The sequence below is a fragment of the Clarias gariepinus genome, chromosome 9, assembly GCF_024256425.1.
Source record: "Clarias gariepinus isolate MV-2021 ecotype Netherlands chromosome 9, CGAR_prim_01v2, whole genome shotgun sequence".
In the NCBI taxonomy this organism is placed as follows: Eukaryota; Metazoa; Chordata; class Actinopteri; order Siluriformes; family Clariidae; genus Clarias; species Clarias gariepinus.
Window position 1 is genome coordinate 21780891 of NC_071108.1, and position 26464 is coordinate 21807354.

The 26464-nt window shown below is 37.5% G+C and overlaps 1 protein-coding gene across 1 annotated transcript in view; it reads left to right on the forward strand.

Moving 5' to 3' along the window:
* Window positions 1–3946: 3946 nt before the first annotated feature.
* crb2b (crumbs cell polarity complex component 2b) overlaps window positions 3947–26464 on the forward strand; it is a 50890-nt gene continuing 28372 nt past the window's right edge. The window contains exon 1 of the mRNA XM_053504950.1: window positions 3947–4118. Coding sequence (XP_053360925.1) covers window positions 4049–4118 — 70 coding nt within the window. The 5' untranslated portion in view covers window positions 3947–4048. The remainder of the gene's footprint in view (window positions 4119–26464) is intronic.

Sequence of the window (26464 nt, forward strand, 5' to 3'; positions counted from 1 at the left end):
AGAAAACAGGCTCAGGCTCTATATTCCAGCATTTTTCAGTTTGGACTGCATTACCCACAAAGCAGTTCCAACACAAAACATTGCCCACACAAAAGTAGTGTTTTTTTTACACAACCATTGAGAATTTTTAATTAAATATATTACAAATTTTTTATTAGGACCCTAAAGATCATATTAACATTTAATGAAAAAATGTTTCTGGATGATCTCTTTAAAGGTGCGTACACTTTCACGCTCACCTTCTCATTCTCTCTTTATGCCTCTCTCTCTATCTCTCTCTGTCTCCTTCCCCTCTCCTCCTAACTCGTGCCAACATCTTGTGATTTGCCTCTGGACAGACACCTCTCTGTCATACTCTTCTTTGAATCTCACCAGGACATTTACAATGGTTTATGTACTTTGTAGTAACATACAGTATGTCAATGGCACAGCCATTTGATCAAAAATATAAAAAACCCATCTCTTGTTGTTAATAAGCAGAGACCTTTCAGACAGACAATGTGTGTGTTTGAATGAGTCCCTCCTGGCACTAGAAAAGCTTACCAAAATGCACAGCGGACAGACCAAACAACTCTTTTCTTCTACTACAGTACGCAACTTAAAAACTTTACATTGACTTTGTTCATATGTAAAATTGAGTTCAAATAATGTAGCTGCTGTTTTATGATCATAGTATTCTTGATTAATATTAGCAACTACTGTAGGAGCCAATTTAGTCTATCAATAATTTGTATTATAACAGTTTACTTTGTGCGTTAATTTGCATGTAATAACTTAAAGTATAATTTCCTTTAGATTTTCTAAATGTAAATATGTGTGTGTTTGTACATATATTCAGTATTATTTCTGTTTTTGGTATACAATTTCTGTTACATGTTTATCTGCTACGAACTTGTCATGTGAGAGTGAGGTGGTGCGGGCAGGAAACAAGGGAGAAACAATTTTCTTACCATCTTATTTTTTTTGTGGAAACTTGTGTTTAAAGGTTTAAGGAAACACGAGTTTAGGGTTTTTTTTACAAGTGAGATGTTATAGGATACAGGAACCAACTGATGTTTGACATTTTGTGTGATTAAAATTGCATTTGTTTAACGAAGTTTCGACTGGCTTCTGTGACGAGTAAGAATCCATTTTCCTGCTGCTCAAAGTTATTTCCAGACTTTGCGTGTGTGTGTGTGTGTGTATGTGTGTGTGTGTGTGTGTGTGTGTGTGTGTGTGTGTGTGTGTGTGTGTGTAAAAGGAACATCAGTCTGGGTCTCATGCTCGCTAACCCAACTAAACTTTGACTAATTTACTTTATTATAAAATGACTAGAATATCTGACAGTATATAATTAGTATAACACATGGCCCTCCGCCATCACAATGAAGCACACTTATTAGAGCTATGATGTCATAGTGATGTCATAATGCTTGGGCCCTTATAATCTAGTAAAAGAATAGAGCCCTTCACATGACATCAGCGACATCAGCATTATGGGAACATCAGCACTATCAGAGCTATGAACACTTACTGTTGATGTCATAGTGCTTGCTATGTTGTCATAGTCCTTGGCCTCTTTTATACTTTATATATGGCACTTTATATATAATCCTTAGAGGAACAAGTGGCCCTTCACACACTATGATGTCATAGTGCTTGTGCCATATGAGCTATGCAGCAAAATCGTGTGTGAAGGCCCTATGTGCCGCCCAGAGCCCAGCCACTCTGTGTCCTAACTGTAGCAGACCCCAACCTCTGTGCTTATTTTGTGACATTTAGAGGATGTAAGGACACCCCAACTGCCCCAGATGATTGACAAAAAAATTATAATAATCCTTATAAGGACAAGAGAGCCTTTTGCATGCTATGATGTCCTAGTGATTGGGTCCTAAAAATGATTTACAATTAAAAAATCCAACTTCTAAAAAAGTATTTTAATTTATGAACTAGAATACATGGCAATACTTCGTTGGCACTCCGTAAGCAGGAATTACTGCATCCTGCATGGCATAGAGGTGACACTGCATAGTCTGTGACACTGCAAAGGCATTATTGAAAACTAGGTTGCTTTTATAGCAGCCTTCAGCTCATCTATATTGTTTCTCATCTTCCTCTTGACAATACCCCACAGATAATTTACAGGGTTCAGGTCAGGCGAGTTGGCCGGCCAATCAAACACAATAATATTATGACCAGCAAAGCAGTTAATGGTAGTTTTGACACTGTGGGCAGGTGCTAAGTTCTGCTGAAAAGAAAATAAGCATCTCCATTATTGTTAGCAGACAGAAGCACTAAATGCTCCACTAGTAGATAAAAAAAAACACAAACACACAAAACGAGATTTCGAGCGCCCAGCGCCCTCTAGGGGTGATTCCTCGCAGTAAGACGCTTCTGAGGTTATCTTGTAAATTAATCACTTTATATATGGCAAGCCGTTTAGAAAAATATTCATGAGAAAATTGAATGAAAACTATATATATTGAATAAAAGTCTGAATATATTGAATGGATTTTGAATATACTGAATGAAACTTTATATATATTGAATGGATTCTGAATATATTGAATGGATTCTGAATATATTAAATAAAACTCTATATATATTGAATGGATTCTGAATATATTGAATGGATTCTGAATATATTGAATGAAACTCGATATATATTGAATATATATATATATATAAAATATAAAAATGCTAACCACAACTCCAACATGCATTAGTATACATCTAGTCCTAGTGTCCTAGTATACATCTAGATACCCTAGGAGGGCAAAGTTCAGAGGGCCAACTGTCAAGATAATCAGTTGGTCTGTTAAGTGTTATTCTGACTGTTATCCTTTAGGAATGGTTGAAGTAGGAATGGGGGTGGGGGTATGGGGACATCTTAAAATACAATTTTACAATGCTTTACAATGCTTTATGCTGAACAAAATAGTCAGTAATAGTTTAATCCTGTAGTTTGCTTAACCTTTATACATTTCTAACTTTTTCTTTATCAGCAATCAGAACTATTTGACAGTAAACAAGTAAAAACTAAAATATTCGGCATAGCACATATATAAATATCTTTTTTGCTCTGTTTGTTGGTGTAAAATATCGAGCACACTTAATATTGATTGTAAATCTTCTCCTAGGGAAACCACCCTACTAGAGTCATTAACACCATGACACTCAGGAATGCAGAGGGCAGCCTAGATTCTTGGATTCCCTTGGCTTTTGGTTGATTTAATGGAGAATGGAGAATATTTATACTGCTGGTCTGTATAAATCTGTATAACTTCACGCATGATCACTCCAAGCTCAGCATTGTGTTGGTCTGACCAGGCTGAAACCAGTAGATGCCCTTCCAGAGTGAGAAAGAAAAGCAAAGGGGCATTGGGGCAACAGGAGATAAACCTTAAATACACTCACAGAGCATGTCCTGCGAATTAGTGTGCAAATGTCAAATCTGGTCTGGACTACTCAAAGGAATCATGTAATGGACTTAGACAACTGCTTTAATTTGTATGTATTTTGTTAAGGAATCTATGTGCTTTGAATAAATATATGAAAACGAAAGCTTTATGAAAGAAAATCAAGTTAACAAACGTTACACTAAACTTATGGTTAAATTGAGGATTTCTTTCTATTTACATTTAATTGTTATTTTTATATCGTTTGTTTCACAAGGCTTTTTACGTTCAGGTATATCCAGTAGGTGCTTGAACTGACAAGCTTCTGATATGTAGATGTGACTGCGAAAATATCAGTGCAAATATGAATCATGAATCTGTAACAAAAAAAAAAAACCCAGAACGATGTACTTTTAAGTTTTGGTTAGAGACTGTACATTCAATCTAATCAAAACAATAGTTAGGACCAGCATGATCCGGTCCGTGTTTTACCTCTGACCCTAACGGTGTAAGGCTCGTCCGAACTCACTGCTGCGGCATGAGACCCTCTCACACACCCCCAACTTCTGTTCCCTGTAATGAAGAAAGTCGGATGTATACACTGTGATGCTGAGGAAACATTTTTAAGCACTGGAATTTTTTAAAGTGGAAGTCAGAAGTCTCAATAGACGATGGAGTTGGGCCGATATTATTTCAGAAGGTCTAGATGCCTGCTACTCATTATGATGATATTCATATGGGGTAATGAATAATCTCTGTTATAAATAAGTATCTCTGTTAGAATAAAATTGTTTCATAACGTTTAGAGATAACAAGGAATGTTGTTTAAGGTCAAATCTGATTTGATTTCATGTAGCTAAAGGGATTTGCCTGAGTACCGTTACAGCCTATAACGTGCATTTTTTGTGATAACTGGTACCAGCTTCTGCTTCAGTAAGTTATAGATAGGTGTCTTAGGATCTATGAAATCCGAAATGGAGTGCGAACCGAAAGGCTTGCCAAAAGAGAGAGAGAGAGAGAGAGAGAGAGAGAAATGTTGCTGTCATTTTAGATTAATTAGCACCGTATCTAGTGTGCGGCTTTTCAATAAAAATAAACAGAAGGAACAGAGGAGTAATTAGAATTTAGCACGTAGGTGGTTTAAATCCGATGCAAAACCTCGAAGAGCAGCAGGCTGTTCTATTAATCTGTTAATATATTTATTTATTTGTTTGTTATAAAAATCTGTTAAAACTCGGGTAATGATTTTTTTTCTCGCTGTAACAGCACAAAATAGATAGATGGACTTTATTGATTCGGTGAGGAAAAGTATTGTGGAAAATGTACCTACAAAAAGAAAAGTTTCATGCAAACATTCGCTCCCAGGCCTCAATAAGCGTATTTGCATCTGTCTGTAACAATGGGATCTCAAGCCTTACAACTGCAAAATCATACTTATCTTAATTCATGCACACTTACACTCCATACAGACTTAAATAATTTTGATTATGTAAAGCTGTTTTGCGACAATGACAATTGTTAAAAGTGATATACAAATAAAATTGAATTTAATAAAACGTCGTTGGTATAAAATTTCATTTAAGAGTTATATGCAATTCAAACCACACATGCACCTGGACTTAGACCGAAAAAAAGCAACTATCCAATAAATATGAGGAACGTAGTTTGGCTAATATTGTTTGTTAGCGGTATATCTGGTAAAGTCTGTGTTTTTAGGAGGATGAGGGTGCAGTAAATTGTGCATTCTCGATAATGAAAGGTCGTACATTTTTCCTGTCTTGTTTTTTCACGAATGAAATTCGGGGATTTTTACGTGGGATGGCAACGCCATACTTGCCATGTGTCGCCATGGTAGCATGTATTTTGCGCGCACTGCTATTGTCTTTGGCTGAATAGCTGGTCGGTGGTCTCTTTTTAGAGGGGGTTTCTAAGACGGCTGTGTTGGGAATGTGTTTATTTTTATTATTATTCAACACTGTAAAGAAAAACACGGTTAAGGGCAAAATTTACAGTAACTTCACAGATTAATGGAGTAAGAATGTATTCAAAAAGAATACTCAGATAGTAAAGGTCTGCAGACTACTGAAACTTATATGGATACAGTGTCCTTAACTATTTATTGACCAGCAAAAGCACAATAATGAAACTGTTTGGACTAATAATATATTGTGTAAAGTCAATGCACTTTAATCCAAATGTATGTGGTCATCCAAAAATTGATTGTTATCTAAATTATGCTTATTTAGTTTTGCAATGTAGTGGACTTTCTAAAGTTGCCGACAAATAAGGGAAGGAGTTTAAAGCTAACTTACCAGCAAAGCTTATGTATAAACTTTTACTTGCCTTGAGTGGTTATTACAGTTTGCTTTAGTAATACATCAACATAATAATAAACAGTTCAATGTGACTCAAGATAATGTAAATCACAAATGTAAATTCAACCATAAAATTTGGGAAGGAATTTCACACATTTAAGATGTTATTATTAATAATAATATTAATAATATTAATAATAATTATTATTAATATTATAAATGTATTAGATTAAACCATTTTAACAGATAACAGTTTATTTTTACAGACACACAAATAACATATAATCTGTGACCACAAAATAGCTCCAACAGGGTATAAAGTACATTTTTAATGTTCTGTGTTTATGTATTATAAAATAACCCAACAAATTTTTCCATCAGCACATTTAAATTAAGGTTTAAATTTCCACTTATTACAATTATATGTGAAACAAGTAAATAATAACATTGAATAGGTTTATGTTTAACTGATAAAACATTAACAACAATTAAAGCAATTGATGTAAAAACACTAAATGTAATTTGTTTTTAGTATTAACATAAAATAAACATAACACCAAAAACTATTTTTCCATCAATGATGGGTACTTACGCTAGTAATCAGTAAATTAAATAACCAGCCCGATTATCTATCATTATGAGCACCTGTTTCCCTTTGGTTCATGCCTTAAGTTAGTTGTTTCTATGCTTGTATGATACCTACTGTGGGTCACTCAGTGGCTTAAACAATCCCCTGAAACTGGTCAGGCACTGGTGAGAGCCAGAAACTTCCCAAAAATAAGAGCCAAAAAAGCCTTTAGGAACCCTGGAGAACTTTTCCTCAAAAATACATTAAAGGGGTCATACAGTCCTACATGCACTTTTTCAAGCTGTTTGGACTGAAATGTGTGTTAGAAGAGTGTGTACACATCCACTCTACAATGATAAAGAGCCGCCCAGTGATTTTCTTTTCATTTATTGAAATAAGATGCCCCTTCTGAAATCAGGCCAATCTCAAATGCCTGTGGATGTGACGCCACACTGACAGAGGCCGCTCCTACTATAGTTGATTGACACTGGTGTTTTAGCAAAGACCTGCCCCAAGTGAGAAGAAAGCTGTCGGCAATTGTTTTTCAACGCTGGAGCAAAATGTCGCCTAAGCGAGTGTGGTGTACAGTTGCTGGGTGTAATAGTGAAAATAGCAGTTGTCATTCACTACCGACATCTCAGCCGCTGAGGACGCAGTGCCTGAATTTTGTTTTTAAAGCTAACGTCCCCGCCGATCTACCTAAATGCGTTCATGTTTGCGATAATCATTTTTTATCAGACTGTTTTATAAACGCGGGTCAATATAAAGCAGGTTTTACTAGGAAGCTGCTTCTAAAAAATGGATCTGTACTAACGCTTCGTGTTCCTGCTTCATCTTCACCAGGCTCAGTGAGTAATTTATTTTTCTATGAATCTTTGCAGATCACCTTTTCTAATAATCACGATGAATGCGGAGTGTAAACTTATACTCTCATAGAACACGGTTATGTCGTCTTTTCTATGTACATCCGTCTCTATATAATTCTTAATCGCACGTTTATAGTAAACAATGCATTAGGGTGATTGTCTAGTTGCAAACTGTGTACGTAGTCGGAAAACTATATTATGCTTACCTTTGTAACGCTAGATGGTTTATAACCGTGTCTGTCGATGTTTAAGAAGTTATGTAAACACATCAGTAAACACATCGCGTTCATATCTCTCTCAGTAAGCTTCTCCGCTTTTGTTGTTTTTGCTCGCGGCAGCCATGAGAAAGACAAACGGGTCGATGCATGTCCATTCTTTTAATTTCTGCATTGTCAGGCGATATTACAAACTTCCGGCTGGGTTCCGTACTTGAATCAAACCAAAAACTACTTAAGAAAACAGGCTCAGGTTTTATATTCCAGCGTTTTCGCACTTTGGACTGCATTACCCACAAAGCATTGCCCACAAAACGGGCAATGCTTTGTGGGTAATGCAGTCCAAAGTGCGAAAACGCTGGAATATAGAGCCTGAGCCCGCACTGGACGACACTCCCGTGGCAATACCCCACGTGTGTTGTGAAGACACAACACTGGGGGGCGGGCTTAGCAGAGATCATAAGCATTTAAAGGAGCATGTACTGAAACAGGTTGCTGAGAACACAGCTAGTTTTTACCAGGTAAAAGTTGTGTTTTTGTTACACAACCATTGACAATTTTTAATTAAAGTATATCACAATTTTTTTATTAGGACCCTAAAGAATCATATTAACATTTAATTAAAAATAGGACTGGATGACCCCTTTAAAATACAAGAACGTCTGTCTATTTGGAAGCAAAATATGAAAAAAATATAGGTGGCTCAAGACACACAGTAAAAGGAAAGTACAGCACAATAATGTACATAACTAAACGACAGGCTTTGGTTGGGCTTGAATTGCTTCAAAAGGGTCAAAAAAAATTATTTTGCCGTGATATGGTTATTAAAGGGTTGTTAATTGTAGGTAGACTGTGAATTCAATTAGATTTTTGGGCATTGTGATTTTTTATTAAATTAATTTTAAAAGCACTAATGTTAATTGTCTGTTTTATCGCAAACAGCTGTTTCTTACAAATTTAAAATATTAATAACTACTTAACATATATGCAGTATTATAGGTAGACATGATATGTAATTCATACAAATCAGTTTTATTTCTGCCAATCTTTTATGCAACACTAAGGTCCAGTAGGTGGTGGCATTGCACCAACTATCGAACTGCATGAAATTAGAAGAAGTAACTAGAGAGGTACATTTCTGAAGAAAATGCTAGCAACATGCTAATCAGCTAACCGTCATGCACTCTAGCTTCATGTTAGCAACATTTTCTTGATTTTTCTAGCAACATGCTAATATAGCTAGCATCATGCTGGCAACATGCTAATCAGCTTAACGCCATGCTAGCAACATGTTAAGCACTCTAGCATCATGCTAGCAACCTTAAAAAGATCTTGCTAACAGTTGCTAATATAGTAAGCATAATGCTAGCAACATGCTAATCAGCTAAACATCATGCTAGCAACATGATAAGCACTCTAGCATCATTCTAGCATCATGCTAGCAACCTTAAAAAGATCTTGCTAGCAATTGCTAATATAGTTAGCATAATGCTAGCAACATGCTAATCAGCAAAACGTCATGCTAGCAACATGCTAATTACACTAGCATCATGCTAGGAAGATGCTACACATGTTATTAGAAAAATGCTACTGTAGTTAGCATAATGATAGCGACATGCTAATATATTAGCATCATGCTAGCAACATGCTAATCATGTTATGATTGTGCTAACAGCATGCAATGAAGCAATGAAGTTGTTAGGGGGCATGGCTTATGAGTATAATGGCTTGGCTTATTTCATTTTTATAAATTTGTTGTGGTTATTTCTATTTAATTAGTTAATCATTACACATTAAGTTTCTTAGTTAAGCTTTAAGTTTGTTAGTTAAGCATTTAGTATGATAATCGTAAGTTGCACTGTGACATCATTTCATTAGTTGTTTTGTGACATCATTCCATAGTTGTGTAGCTGCATGTCTATCACGGTAGTAGTTGTTAGTATACGGAAGTTGTGGAGAACACAAGCTTTTGACCGTAAGCTAAAAGACACAGCAAATAGGTTGTTGTAACCGTAGTATACCGTAATACTATAATCAAAAGGATACAGCAAATAGGTTGTTCTAACGATAATTTAAGACCGTAAGCTACAGGATACAGCAAACGAGTTGTCGCAACCACAGTTGATCTATACCCTCTTGCGGGGTATGTTCTGACACAGCTTGCAAGCCTCATTAAATTTGGTAAATTGGAGATTTCAGCCAAATTCTCACTCTGCGCTTCAATCTGTCAAATTTGGTCTCAATGTTAACTCTATGGGATTTTTTCCCCATTATATGTCAGCGGGTAAAATTTGGGGACCTCTTGTGCCCAGGCGGTAAAACTTTTCCCCTCGAGCAGAGTATGTTCTGACACAGGTTGCAAACCTCTTCAAAGTTGGTAAATTTGACATTTCTACAAAATTCCCCTTTCCGCGCTACAATCCGACAAATTTGGTCTCAATGTTATGTCTATGGAACTTTTTCGGGCGGTTAATAGCCCTTGCAGTTTTAGGCGAAAGAATAATAAGAAAAATAATAAAACATATGGCATAAAACTTAAACTGCTCTTGTGTAGCAACCATAGAAGATAAAAAAAACATGAATTAACTCGTATAAAGTTTAAATGATGTTTCTTCGACAAAGTATGGCCGAACGGTAGGCCTTTAAAATGTAGCTGACGTAGAGTAATAAGTGTGCTATTGCATAGGCACACTTAATAAGCCTGTGAGATAACAATAGTACTGCTTCGCTTCGCAAGCACCACTAATAATAAGCCTGTGAGATAACAATAGTACTGCTTCGCTTCGCAAAGCACTACTATTGAATAGTAATAATATTCTTACAAAACTCTGAGAACAGAAATTATTTGTATTCATGCAGAGAATGTGCTATAATTTTTAAGGAATATGTCAACTTTAGGGAATTGAGCATTTGAAAGTTTAACATTTGAAGTTACGATAGGTCAAAATAGGTCAAAAAGTTTAATTGATACTTAATCTAAAACTTAAAAAATTGATTAAATCGATAATTTGACTCAAAAACTGACACAATGATTCAATTAATTGGAAAGGATTCAGGGATCTATTATCAAAATATATATAATTAGTGACTGGATGTTGCTCTGAGTCAAGTTTTTATTTCTATCGTGGGGGTGCGGAAAAAAATGAATCAAACTCACTGTTTTCAATGAATCGGTCTGGGAGCACGATAACAGAAAATGACTGTCCTGTAAATTTTAACTTTGGAAAACCCTCAATGAGACAGGTTTTCCTTTTGTATTCAGTCCAATACAGCTCTGAGACAAAATGTCACAGTAAACACCATGTACATTGTCCTCCCCCACAGCTGCCTTTAAATGAGGTCAGCTGACCCCACTGCATCACTGGGATTCCCCTTGCGATTTGAAGGCGCAGTCTCACGAGAGTATAATGCTTAACCAAAACACCAAACCTGTGTGTTTTTTTGCCTTTACATATATATGCCTTTATACACAAAGGTGTATAAGACACTGTTCACTTTGTGATACAAGCACTAAATTTGGCACAAATGTTGCCTAGGACATACTGTTTCAGAAAAGTCCTGTAGTCACCTAAAAATTTTTTTTTTCAAGGAGGCCATCACATAGAATCTACAACACATTTTACAGTGTATTTTTGCCAATTTTAAACTTATTTTCAATACATGATCGATACATCTTAATATATTTATTTGGACATGACAAATCCATTCGTGATAATAGAAATTTGGTAGAGCTACAGTAGTAAATATCAAGATGTTAGCTATTTATAAGTTGTTTTTAAGAATTTTGTAATTAAATTAATTGGATGATACTCAATAATTAAAATGTTCAAGTTGATTTAAAAAGGTTGACATTTTACAAGAGAGTGATGTCAAAGCACAACATGGCACACTGGTGACATGATTACTATGAGACAGCATGTGTTACTAACTATAGTTCTGGTTACTGTGGTTTGTAGCATAGTTTAGTGTCTCAAATGCTATCTAATTGGCCCTGTTGATAGATAGATAGATAGATAGATAGATAGATAGATAGATAGACAGACTGACTCACAGGATTATTAGGAACACCATACTCATACGGTGTTGTTAACATGGTGCTGAAAGCATTCTTTAAAAATGTTGGCCCATATTGATAGCATCTTGCAGTTGATGGAGATTTGCGAGATGCACATTCAGGGCACGAAGCTCCCGTTTTACCACATCCCAAAGATGCTCAATTGGGTTGAGATCTGGTGACTGTGTGGGCCATTTTAGTACAGTGAACTCATTGTCATGTTCAAGAAACCAATTTGAAATGATTCGAGCTTTGTAACATGGTGCATTATCCTGCTGGAAGTAGACATCAGAGGATGGGTACATGGTGGTCATAAAAGGATGGACATGGTCAGAAACAGTGCTCAGGTAGCCCGTGGCATTTAAACGATGCCCAATTGGCACTAAGGGGCCTAAAGTGTGCCAAGAAAACATCCCCCACACCATTACACCACCACCACCAGCCTGCACAGTGGTAACAAGGCATGATGGATCCATGTTCTCATTCTGTTTACGCCAAATTCTGACTCTACCATTTGAATGTCTCAACAGAAATCGAGACTCATCAGACCAGGCAACATTTTTCCAGTCTTCAACTGTCCAATTTTGGTGAGCTTGTGCAAATTGTAGCCTCTTTTTCCTATTTGTAGTGGAGATGAGTGGTACCCGGTGGGGTCTTCTGCTGTTGTAGCCCATCCGCCTTAAGGTTGTGCGTGTTGTGGCTTTACAAATGCTTTGCTGCATACCTCGGTTGTAACGAGTGGTTATTTCAGTCAAAGTTGCTCTTCTATCAGCTAGAATCAGTCGGCCCATTCTCCTCTGACCTCTAGCATCAACAAGGCATTTTCACCCACAGGACTGCCGCATACTGGATGTTTTTCCCTTTTCACACCATTCTTTGTAAACCCTAGAAATGGTTGTGCATGAAAATCCCAGTAACTGAGCAGATTTTGAAATACTCAGACCGGCCTGTCTGGCACCAACAGCCATGCCACGCTCAAAATTGCTTAAATCACCCTTCTTTCCCATTCTGACATTCAGTTTGAAGTTCAGGAGATTGTCTTGACCAGGATCACATCCCTAAATGCATTGAAGCAACTGCCATGTGATTGGTTAATTAGATAATGGCATTAATGAGAAATGTTCTTCCTAATAATCCTTTAGGTGAGTGTAGATAGATAGATATCAACTAGTAGTTTAAGTATTACTATTACTAGTATTACTTGCAATATTGTGATTAGATAGCCACCTGAATTGAAAGAATGGAATAAGACTAATGGGGCTTTAATTATCTGAATAATTTGCACAGGACTTAAATGGCACTGGATGAACGATCAAGCTTGGTGTAGAGCACCTTGATTCTTGAACTTAGTTATATAGGACCTTCTCACATTAGACATAAAGAATATTGCATCCTAGTGCTGCAAAATTTATTAAAGCTCATCATGAGAAAGGTAAAGTTTCCTTCAGTGAGTTTTTCAATAGTCTTGGCAATAAAACTTCCTTCTAAAAAACAAGAAGAAAAACAAGATTTACTTTTTCTGCCAAGAATAGACAGGAACAGTGAATGGTTGTTCTCTGGTTTATAACTTGTCTTCAAGGGGATCTAGGACATTTAATAAATATGCTGTCCAAGACTTTATTCCCCAAATTCTGGCTTAATCATCATAAGTTTTTGATGTCTATAGGAATTTCAGTCTGAAGGAAAAGAAAGGATCAAAACAAGGCAAATGGGGTAGACATAGAGTGACTGACAAAACCAGGGTGCCACCAAACGGGAGAAGCTTTTTGCGGGACAATGACACCAAGACTGAGCTTTTCTGCTTTCTAGCTGAAAAAATTGTGACGCTGTGTCCTGACAATGTGGCGATTAAAACCAAAAGGAGAGAATGTTGTTTGAAAAAAAAAAAAAAAAAAACTATAATCTGGAGTCTTAAGCCCCTGAAACCATGAAAAGCCTGATACAAGAATATTTCTTTATGTCCGAAATGCAACTGAGCAGCAGAATAAGTCTTAATTAATAATGTAATAATTTGAGCATGTGACACAGATATTCTTGCTATTGACATCAGTGTTTTTACAGTGTTAGGTGATTGCCTACATTAGGTTTTCAAGCGGTATTCTGGTTTTAACACCACGCCACGCCCGCTATATAACTATAGACTGACGCCTCAGGCATCAGTTCATTCTCTCAAGGATTAATGAGCCGCAGCTCCTTTAGAGCTGCACGTAGTAGCGGATAAAATCAAGTGAAACATTGTAGTTAAAAAAAATTCATAATAAAATAAATATAAAGTTATAAAATTACAGTACAAATTTAGAATTTAAATTAAATATAGGTGTTTCTTATTTGCATCGGATGTAAGCAAAGGAAATGATAAGACACTAAGCCTTTATATTTTATCATGTGTAACACTCACGTAGCCAGAAAATTCTAGGTGTGCAACAGAAACCTCTGCCGGTGTGGTGTTTCTTAGCTCCCCCCCTGTTACAATGGCATATTTAGAGAAAGATGAGGGGTGCATTTTAGTTTCTCAGAGTGTACAGCTGATTTACACCTGGGAAGGGGTGAATTATTTGCATTTGGATGTTGTCTGACATTGCAAAGCACACACAGTAACACTGAAAGAACAACAACCTAAAATAATCAAAATTCCTCCTCGCTCTGGAAAACTTTATGCGTGTGTTTGAGCACTGATTAGACTATTTAGGAAATTAAAGAGGAGAATTATGATTCCGGATCAAACATTTTTTTTATATTATTGAATAAATGTGTTAATTATATGCTGAAAAAACTGTGGTCACCAAAAATATAACAGATGAGGACTCATGTCCATCAATCTGATATACAGCATGCTGGAGAAACTCCCAGGTGGGATGACACTGCTTTGTGTAGTTAACATCATAGACAAAAATAAATAAATAAAATGAACAGCCTCCACCAAAGAGTCTGGAACACAGAGTACAGGATGCGTCACACAGCCGCGATACTGTATATTATACTACAGTTTAAATTGTATTCTACAATTAAAGAGACATCACATCCAGCAGCAGTTTTCAGAAGTTCTTTCCGAGGTGAGGCTGCGTTGAGCGGGGTACATGAGGCATGTACATGGCCATTGCCTGGAGCTCAAATCTCCGAAATCGTAGGGGCTATTTTTTTTTTTATCTTTAATAAACAATGGAGGTTTTGGGCTGTACACATATGCACTTTCACCTAAACAACTCTTAAAACTACACTTAACAGTAATATTTCGAACATTTTGCAAGCCATTTGGAGAAAACAGAGAATAAAGAATAAACCAGTTGTTGGGTCGAAATAACCCAACCAGGTGTTCAGAGAAACAATCCAGCTTTTTTTAACGTGTATTTTTTTTGTGCATGTGTTGTTATTGTTCTATTATGGAAGTCTATTTTCCCAGTTATTTCTATATTTAAAGTTTAATGTCTTTAAATGTAACTTTCCTTTAAATAATATAAATAATAATAATAATGATAATAATAATAATAAACCGATACAAACAAAAGCTATATAACAGTTAATTCTTGGTGCAAATAAAATTGTTAGCTAGTGAACTTGATTGTCTGTCTAAACAACATTTAACCAATTTTTTTTTAAACTCATTATTGTACAGTAAAGTCAATAGCACTGGATCAGATTTTTTCATGTTTGTTGTATAAAGTACCCGGATGTACCCGGATGTGGAAATTACCAGCACTAGTATTTCTTTGATACAACATATGACTTTTTATGAAATAAACTGAGAACTGCGTTAAATAAAAATGTCCTTTTGTGCCACCTGGCGGTCATTTCACAAATTACTTTAAATTGCGACTGATTTATTTTGGCCATTGCCATTTGGCTGTGACAGAGAGCACGGTGATAATAGACATTCCCCTTGAGTACCTTCTGTACGAGGGCATGTGTTTGGGGCCAGGCAACTATATGGTAGCATAAAGAGGGTGACATTTGCAAATACAGTGGAACCTTGGATTACGAGCATAATTCGTTTCGGAAGCGGGCTCGTATTCAAAAACACTCGTAAACCAAATTTTCCCATAAGAAATAATGGAAACTTAAATTATTCGTTTTTGCAGCCAAAAAAATTAAATACATAAAAATAATTAACACAATATTAAGTAAAAAGAAAAAGAAATACCAACAGATAAGTGTTTCCGTTTGTGCACGCAGGCTCTGTGTGTGTGAGAATCTTAAATAGGCTCCCCTCTCCCCCTTCTCATCTTACAGTGCACACACACGCGCACACAACGGAAACGCTGTTTCATTTTTTCAGGTGGCTACCGGACTATTCTGAAGCAGTAGGCCCTAGGCAACATTCATGCCAAACTTGATGCTTGTATCATTAAGTGAACGATTCTTATGAAGCATTTTCTAGTTTAAAAGACTTAGAAAATAACTGTGCTGAGGTATGAGTTTAGTATTTTAAAAAGTGTTGCAATTATTTCTGGTTTTATTCGTTTACAGAACATGTAGATATGAGCTGTTATACCTAAGTTGATCATTTTGATGAGAAATTATTTCATTCTCTTTAAGGGAAATCAAACATTTTAAACACTTATATGACAATTATTCTTTATCCATAAAATTGTCTGACTTTAAATTTAAAGCCAGATTTTTCCATTGTCTGATATTTTAAAATTTGTTGATATTTGTCATGAACTGGCTATCGGCTTGTGCATGGCATAAATGCAGAGAAGTAGATGAGTCGTTCCAGATAATCTTTTATATTAAAGGAATACCAAAAACCAAAGCTTTTTTCCTAGAGCCCTCAGAAAACTTTAATGTATATCATCTTAACTAACTAACAATCATTAAAATAACAATAACTAATGCTACACGAGGAGCACATAATAAACAGGCTATTTATACCAACTTACTCTAATTAGTCCCCTCAGTTCAGGTGAGAGTTCCCCTGTAGATCTTTACTTAAATGAAAACACAAAAAGAAACACAAAACGACGTCTTTGGGCGTTTGTCGCCCTCTAGGGGTTAACCCTTACAATATTTAGTATTTTCAAATTCAAATTCAAATTTTATTTGTCACATACACAGTCATACACAGTACGATATGCAGTGAAATGCTTACACGACTGCCAGTGACCTTAAAAAATAAAAGCTTATACATAAGAAAATAAATATGAATAAAAGAAATACGGGCTTAAATCAAACTTTACTCATACACACACATACTGTATGAAATACTTGCATACACAAAAACGGTTAATGATTTTCTGTGTTGCCTTATACTGAATGACATTATATTGAGTGACATGTTCAGTGACATCATGTGACTCACACACCACACACACAAACATGCATAAACACATTTACTCGTCACACACAGACTGACACACCCACACGTCTCACACACACGCAAACACGCACTCAACAGATATTTAAGGCCTAAAATGACATCAGCCCTATATAGTGTGTGACGTGTGCAAGTTTTGTGGTGCACCCCGGCGGCGATGGTTTTTTGTAAGTCTTAACACGCTGAAATAACACACAGGGAGGCGATGGCACAGGGTGCTATATTTTAAAAAAAAAATCATGATGTCACACAGCTACAGGTTATTTGTGTGTTTTGAATGTTTTGTTAATTCATATAAATAAATCAATAAATAAAATTTAAGATTTCACAGTTACATAAGTATTCAGACCAATCACTTGGTTAAAGCACCTTATGCAGCATTGGCAGCCTCTTGCTTGTGCTATAAGCTACACCTTTCTTTTGGAAATTAATTTCATTTTCCTTGGCAGAACTGTACAAGCTCAACCAGTTTAGAAGAGCTCAGCTATTTTCAGGGATCTCCAGAAATGCTCAGTTAGATTCCCGCCCAGGCTCTGGCTGAAGCCAGTGCTGTGTTATCTTGGCAATATGCTTGGGATTATTCTCTTGCTGAAGCGCATCCGGTCTGAGCTGCAGAGCACTTTGAGGATTTTTTTTTTTTTTACCTAAGCAGATATTATTCTGCATCCATTTATCTTGCTATACTAGTCTATACAGATGGTACTCAAGCTGTATTCTGGATTTACCGCCACGCCACATCGCGGCAGCATTTGGGTTTGTGCGTTTGCTGGCTTTTACCGCTGAGTGGCGCTATATACTGTAACTATAGACTGACGCCTCAGACATCAGTTCATTCTCTCAAGGATTAAAGAGCCGCAGCTCCTTTAGAGCTGCAAATAGTAGCGGATAAAATCAAGAGAAACATTGTAGTTAAACGAATTTCTAATCACAGTACTAAAATTACAGTACAAATGTAGAATTTAAATTATATCTTATTATAATCGAATTTAAGCAAAGTAAACGTTAACACAGTGAGCCTTTAGATTTTATTATGTGTAATGATAGGTAGTTTTTTTTTTGTCATCTTATATTTTGTGTTTTTTAAATTTGTAGTAGATTTATTAACTGAAATGAACGAAACTAAATGACCATAAAAATTCAAAGATTGTCAGGACGTGCTATTGCGTCAGCAGATGTCGATGTGTTTTTGTGTTATTATAAGAATTACATGCAGTAGGCCGTTATGATCATCATAATGTTCTTTAATAAATAATGAAAACGTTTTTAACAAATTACATTTTTACTTCATAGCACCCCTGTTGCCCTTTACCGCCACCAGCAAAACCTTATAAAATACAAGTGAAACATTAAATTAATTTACCAACACAGTACTAAAATTACAGTACAAAATATATATATATATATATATATATATACAGTGGTGTGAAAAACAAAGATAACACAAGTAAACACAAAATGCAGTTTTTAAATGATGGTTTTTATTATTTAGGGAGAAAAAAAAATCCAAACCTACATGGCCCTGTGTGAAAAAGTAATTGCCCCCTGAACCTAATAACCGGTTGGGCCACCCTTAGCAGCAATAACTGCAATCAAGCGTTTGCGATAACTTGCAACGAGTCTTTTACAGCGCTCTGGGGGAATTTTGGCCCACTCATCTTTGCAGAATTGTTGTAATTCAGCTTTATTTGAGGGTTTTCTAGCATGAACCGCCTTTTTAAGGTCATGCCACAACATCTCAATAGGATTCAGGTCAGGACTTTGACTAGGCCACTCCAAAGTCTTCATTTTGTTTTTCTTCAGCCATTTAGAGGTGGATTTGCTGGTGTGTTTTGGGTCATTGTTTGCAGCAGCACCCAAGATCGCTTCAGTTTGAGTTGACGAACAGATGGCCGGACATTCTCCTTCAGGATTTTTTGGTAGACAGTAGAATTCATGGTTTCATCTATCACAGCAAGCCTTCCAGGTCCTGATGCAGCAAAACAACCCCAGACCATCACACTACCACCACCATATTTTACTGTTGGTATGATGTTCTTTTTCTGAAATGCTGTGTTACTTTTACGCCAGATGTAAAGGGACACGCACCTTCCAAAAAGTTAAACTTTTGTCTCGTCGGTCCACAAGGTATTTTCCCAAAAGTCTTGGCAATCATTGAGATGTTTTTTTTAGCAAAATTAAGACGAGCCTTAATGTTCTTTTTGCTTAAAAGTGGTTTGCGCCTTGGAAATCTGCCATGCAGGCCGTTTTTGCCCAGTCTCTTTCTTATGGTGGAGTCGTGAACACTGACCTTAATTGAGGCAAGTGAGGCCTGCAGTTCTTTAGATGTTGTCCTGGGGTCTTTTGTGGCCTCTCGAATGAGTTGTCTCCGCGCTCTTGGGGTAATTTTGGTCGGCTGGCCACTCCTGGGAAGGTTCACCACTGTTCCATGTTTTTGCCATTTGTGGATAATGGCTCTCACTGTGGTTCGCTGGAGTCCCAAAGCTTTAGAAATGGCTTTATAACCTTTACCAGACTGATAGATCTCAATTACTTTTGTTTTCATTTGTTCCTGAATTTCTTTGGATCTTGGCTCTTTCTTTGGATCTTATTACTCAGGTGTAATAAACCACAGTTAAGTTATTTTTTAACAAGGGGGGCAATCACTTTTTCACACAGGGCCATGTAGGTTTGGATTTTTTTTCTCCCTTAATAACGTAAACCTTCATTCAAAAACTGCATTTTGTGTTTACTTGTGTTATCTTTGACTAATAGTTAAATGTGTTTGATGATCAGAAATATTTTGTGTGACAAACATGCAAAAGAATAAGAAATCAGGAAGGGGGCAAATAGTTTTTCACACCACTGTATATATATATATATATATATATATATATATATATATATATATATATAGGCATTTCTTAGTTGCATCGAATTTAAGCAAAGTAAATGTAACACATTGAGCCTTTATATTTTATCATGTGTAACACTTGTGTAGCCAGAAAATTCTGGGTGTGCTCCAGAAAAAATGGGTGAGCCACAGGTGTTGTCAGATTAATGGGCAAAAACTATATAATAAAACTATATATAAGTAACATATACGTTATAAGACTCTACTCTTTTTTAAGCGCACTCACAATGACGACAAATGTATGATGTGAAATAATGAAAGCAAACAGGGATACAGCGCTATTCTGTATCAGTTTCGGTAAACTTGAGCGTGTCAAAAAATAAATCAAAACTCTGTGTATAAATCAAATTTTAATTTTATTTATCACATACACAGTCATACAAATTACGATATGCAGTGAAATGCTTAATGTAGAGTGCAAAAAAAAGAAACTATGCAAAAAAGCGAGGTTTGCATTTTAGTTTCTCTGAATGTATAAGTGAAAACAGCTGATTTACACCTTGGGGAGGGGTAAATTATTTGCATTTGAATGTTGTCTGACATTGCAAAGCACATACAGTAATACTGAAAGAACAACAACCTAAAGTAAATAGGAATAAGAGGCCCTGATTATACTGCATAAATATTATTAAGTAAAACAAAATTCCTCTGCGCTCTCTACAACTTTATGCGTGCGGTTGAGCGCTGATTAGACTAATGCCAGATCTTCTTCTTTGTCTTTCGGCTGTTCCCTTTCAGGGGTCACCACAGCGAATCATCTGCCTCCATCTAACCCTATCCTCTGCATCCTCTTCTCTCACACCAACTAACTTCATGTCCTCTCTCACTGTATCCATAAATCTCCTCTTTGGTCTTCCTCTAGACCTCCTGCCTGGCAGTTCCAACCTCAGCATCCTTCTACCGATATATTCACCATCTCTCCTCTGAACATGTCCAAACCACCTCAATCTGGCCTCTCTGACTTTACCTCCAAAGCATCTAACGTGGGTTGTCCCTCTGATAAACTCATTCTTAATCCTATCCATTCTTGTCACTCCCAAAGAGAACCTCAACATCTTCAGCTCTGCTACCTCCAACTCTGCCTCCTGTCTTTTCTTCAGCGCCACTGTCTCTAAGCCGTAGAGAATCGCTGGTCTCACCACTGTCCTGTACACCTTTCCTTTCATTCTCGCTGATACTCTTTTATCGCACAACACACCTGACACTTTTCTCCACCCATTCCAACCTGCCTGTACCCGCCTCTTCACCTCCTTTCCACACTCTCCGTTGCTCTGGACCATTGACCCCAAGTATTTAAAATCCTGCACCTTCTTTACCTCTGCTCCCTGTAGCCTCACCGATCCTCCTGGGTCCCTCTCATTTACACACATGTATTCAGTCTTGCTGCGGCTAACCTTCATTCCTCTGCTTTCCAGAGCATACCTCCACCTCTCCAAATTTTCCTCCACCTGTTCCCTGCTCTCGCTACAAAGCACAATGTCATCTGCAAACATCATAGTCCATGGGGACTCCTGTCTTACCTCATCTGTCAACCTGTCCATCACCAGAGCAAACAAAAAGGGGCTTAGAGCCGATCCTTGATGCAGACCCACCTCCACCTTGAACTCTTCTGTCACACCTACAGCACATCTTACCACTGTCTTACAGCTCTCATACATGTCCTGCACCACTCTAACATACTTCTCTGCCACTCCAGACTTCCTCATACAATACCACAGCTCCTCTCTTGGCACCCTGTCATACGCTTTCTCTAAATCTAAAAAGACACAATGCAACTCCCTGTTACCTTCTCTGTACTTCTCCGCCAGCATCCTTAAAGCAAATACTGCATCTGATGTACTCTTTCTAGGCATAAAACCATATTGCTGCTCACAAATGCTCACCTCTGCCCTTAACCTAGCTTCCACTACTCTTTCCCACAGCTTCATTGTCTGGCTCATTAGCTTTATACCTCTATAATTGCCACAGCTTTGCACATCTCCCTTGTTCTTAAAAATTGGCACCAATACACTTCTCCTCCATTCCTCTGGAATCCTCTCACTCTCCAAGATCTTGTTAAACAAACTTGTCAAAAACTCTACTGCCACCTCTCCTAAGCACTTCCATACCCCCACAGGTATGTCATCAGGACCAACAGCCTTTTCACTCTTCATCCTCTTCAACGCCCTTCTCACCTCACTTCTACCAATATTTGCTACTTCCTGTTCCACAACAGTCACCTCTTCTACTCTTTGTTCTCTTTCGTTTTCCTCATTCATCAACTCCTTAAAGTACTCCTTCCATCTTCCCATCACCCTCCTGGCATCTGTCAGTACATTTCCATCTCTATCTTTAATCACTCTAACCTGCTGCACATCCTTCCCATCTCTATCTCTCTGCCTTGCCAACCTGTACAGACCCCCCTCTCCCTCCTTACTGTCTAGCCTAGCATACAATTCCTCATATGCTCTTTGTTTGGCCTTTGCCACCTCTACCTTCACCTTACTCTGCATCTCCCTGTACTCCTGTCTACTCTCTTCAGTCCTCTCAGTGTCCCACTTCTTCTTAGCTAGCCTCTTTCCCTGTATACACTCCTGGACTTCCTCATTCCACCACCAAGTCTCCTTGTCCACTTTCCCCTTACCTGATGATACACCAAGTACCCTCCTACCTGTCTCCCTGATCACATTGGCTGTAGTTGTCCAGTCAACTGAAAGCACCTCCTGACCACCTATAGCCTGTCTCAACTCCTCCCTAAAGACTTCACAACATTCTTCCTTTCTCAGCTTCCACCACTTTGTCCTCTGCTCTGCCTTTGTCCTCTTCACCTTCCTCACCACCAGGGTTATTTTACACACCACCATTCTGTGTTGTCTGGCTACACTCTCCCCTACCAACACTTTGCAGTCACTGATCTCTTTCAGGTTACAACGTCGACACAAGATGTAGTCGACCTGAGTGCTTCTGCCTCCACTCTTATATGTCACCCTCTGTTCCTGCCTCTTCTGGAAGAAAGTATTTACTACTGCCATTTCCATCCTTTTTGCAAAGTCCACCACCATCTGTCCTTCTACATTCCTGTCCTGAAGACCAAACCTTCCCATCACATTTTCATCACCTCTGTTCCCTTCCCCAACATGTCCATTGAAGTCTGCACCAATCACCACTCTCTCACCTCTGGGGATGCTCTGCATCACTTCATCTAACTCACTCCAGAATTTCTCCTTCTCTTTTAACTCACATCCTACCTGTGAGGCATAACCACTAACAACATTGAACATTATCCCTTCAATTTCCAGCTTCAGACTCATCACCTTATCTGATACTCTCTTCACCTCTAGAACATTCCTTACAAACTTTTCTTTTAGGATAACTCCTACTCCATTTCTTTTCCTATCCACACCATGGTAAAACAATTTGAAATCTGATCCTATGCTTCTAGCCTTGCTACCTTTCCACCTGGTCTCCTGGACACACAGTATATCCACCTTTCTTCTCTGCATCATATCAACTAACTCTCTTCCCTTCCCTGTCATGGTCCCAACATTCAAAGTCCCTACTATCACTCCTAAACTCTTGCCTTTCCTCTTCTCTCTCTGCTTACGAACACGCCTTCCTCCTCTCCTTCTTTGACCAATAGTAGCCCAATTTCCACCAGCACCCTGTAGGTCAACAGCATCAGTGGGGGTCGTTGTTAACCCGGGCCACGACCGATCCGGTATGGGAATTATATTCTTGATTCGCATCATTGATTTGGCAAATGTTTTACGTTGGATGCCCTTTCTGACACAACCCTCTGCATTTATCCAGACTTGGGACTGGCACAAGAAGACACTGGATTGCGCCCCCCCGTGGTTGCATTATTGATCCGGCATTATTATAATTTTAATGCCGGATCAAACTTTTAAAAAATATTATTGATTAAATGTGTGCTGAAAAAACTGTTGTCACCAAAAATTTAACAGTTGACGACTCATGTCTGTTCAATCTGATGTACAGTATGGTGGAGAAATTCCCAGGTGAAAAGACACTGCTTTGTGTAGTTAACATCAAAGACAAAAATAAATAAATAAAATAAACATCAACAACTTCCATCAAAGAGTCTGGAACGCAGAGTACAGGATGCGTCACACAGCTGCGATATATTATACTCTACCCGTACTATGTCAAAGATAGAAGTGTATTTTTTCGAGTTATTCTAATGTTCTATTCTGTCTATTATTTTTATATTTAAAGTTTGATGTCTTTAAATGTAAATAAAAATATAATAACAATAAACCGATACAAACAGAAGCTATATAACAGTTCATTCTTTGTACAAATAAAATTGTTAGCTAGTAAACTTAATTAGCTAGTCTAAATAATAAAAAATGTTTTTACAAGCCCTTGAGCTGTTGTTTGTGCTGTAAGTGTGCGGCAGTAATAGACATTCCTCTTGACGAACCACTGTAAATCCCAGTTGCAGATACATGTCCCCACAGAATGATGCTGTCACCACCATGTTTGACCATTAGGATGGTTTTAATAAGGTCATGAGCAGTGCCTAATTTCATAATTCCAAATAGTTCAATATTTGTGTCATCACATCAGAGCATTTTGTTTCGCCTTGTTTAAGTGTTTTTAAGGGTATTTTGGCAAACTACCAGAAGGCTGTCATTGGCCTTTTAGTGAGGAATGTCTTCTGTCTACCCACTCTGCCATAGGGCTAAGTCGTGAAGTGCTGCAGTGTGATGGATGTTCTTTTGTAAGGCTACAAGAGAACTCCACGAGAGACTTTGGATTTCAATTATAGTGACCATTGGGTTCTTGGTTACCTGTCTGTCGAAGACATTTATTTCCTGATTTTGCTGAGTGGCCAGATCTAGGAAAACTGTCGGTTGTTTCAAATTTCTTCAATTTGAAAATGCTGGGGGCTACCATGCATTTGGGCACTTTCTATGCTGCATAATTCTTTTAATCTTCCCCAGAACTGTGTGTTAACACAATTCTGTTTCACAGGTCTACAAATAATTCTCTCAACCTCATGGCTTTTTTTCATTCTGAAATATGCTATTTATGGTTACACCTTATGTCATTATGTCCATTGAATCCAATTAGGTACAGGTGGACTGTAGTCAAGTTGTTAGATGCAACTCAATAATCAACGCAATAGGAGTAGGATGTACCAGAACTCAATTGCAAGTGTCATAATAAATAGTTTGAATATCTATATAAATTCTATATTTCAGTATTTATAATTAAAAAAATTAACAAAACACTCCAGACACCTGTCTTTACTTTGTCATTGTGAAGTACTGGTTGTAGAATGATGAGGAAAGATGTGAAACAACAAAATGTAGAAAACATGAGGGGGCCTAAAATGATCTGTTGGCACTGTACATGGTGTTAGTGATGATGTAGTGATTTTGTTTGCTTTCTAGCAGGTTGACAGAGTTGTACTTTTTGTCTGTCCACAAGTTGTTCTGTATCCAGTTGACGTAATGTACAGTGGAACCTTGGATTACGAGCATAATTCATTCCGGGAGCGGGCTCTTATGTCAAAACACTCGTAAATTGAAGTAAATTTTCTTATGGGAAATAATGAAAACCCAAATTATTTGTAGCGTATTGAAGCATGTTTGTAAGTTGGATGTGTTTAACAAAGTGAGTCTTATACACCTTCACATAAATATATACAATGTACACCATAAATAACAAATACACAAGTTTGGTGTTTTGGTTCTGCATTCTATGAGACTGCGCATTTTGATTGTGAGGGGAATCCTGGTGATGCAGCAAGGTCTGCTGGTTTAAATTTAATCCGCGAGGGAGTAAGAGACAACGTGTTTAATTCGCTCTGTATTGGACTGTGAAATGAACATTCAATGCACGAGCAACAGATCTGGTTGACATTCCTGCTGTCAGCATGCCAATTGCACGCTCCCTCAATGCTTGTGGCATCTGTGGCATTTTGCTGTGAGACAAAACTGCACATTCCAGGCTGGCCTTTTATTGTGGGCAGTATAAGGTACACCTGTGCACTACTCATGATGTCAGATCAGCATCTTGATGTGGCACACCTGTGAGGTGGGATGGATTATCTCAGCAAAGCAGAAGTGCTCACTATCACACATTTAGACTGATTTGTGAACAATGTTTGAGAGAAATGGTAATATTGTGTATCTGGAATGAATTTTAGATCTTTAAGTCCATCTCATGAAAAATCGGAGCAGAAACAAAGGTGTTGCGTTTAATATTTTTGTTGAGTGTGTATATATATATATATATATATATATATACTGTACACACACACACACACACCTGGGGCTTAAATGATTGAGATCAAACATTTTTTAACATTATACAGAGATAATTCAATGTACAGTGGGAAAGTTGTGCATTGTCACTACGGTAAGCAAGTTGTGAAGTTTTGCGCTACACCCGGGTGGCAATGGCTTAACATGGTCAAAAAACACACAGATTGTGTGGTGCACCCGGGAGGCGATGGCGCAAGGTGCTTGGGCCCGCGCTTATCGTTGCTTGCAACTACAGTGGAACCTTGGCATGCAAGCATAATTTGTTCGGAAGCGTGTTTGTATATCAAACCCTCATATTTCAAAGCAAATTTCCTCCATAAGAATGTGTAGGACGACTTCACGTCACATGCACATACACTACCGTTTAAAAGTTTGGGGTCACTTTCTAACTCCATGATCGTTCCTGATTGTTATTTTTTTCTACATTGTAAAGGAATGCTGAAGGCATCCAAAAAATGCGTTAATCTCTTTTGAACAGTTAATGGTGAGATGTGACTGCTACTTATGCTCTGTAAAGACTTCATAACGCCTTTAATCTGAGGTGCTGTTAATTGATAATTTTTTAGGCTGATAACTCTAAATTAACTTCTCGT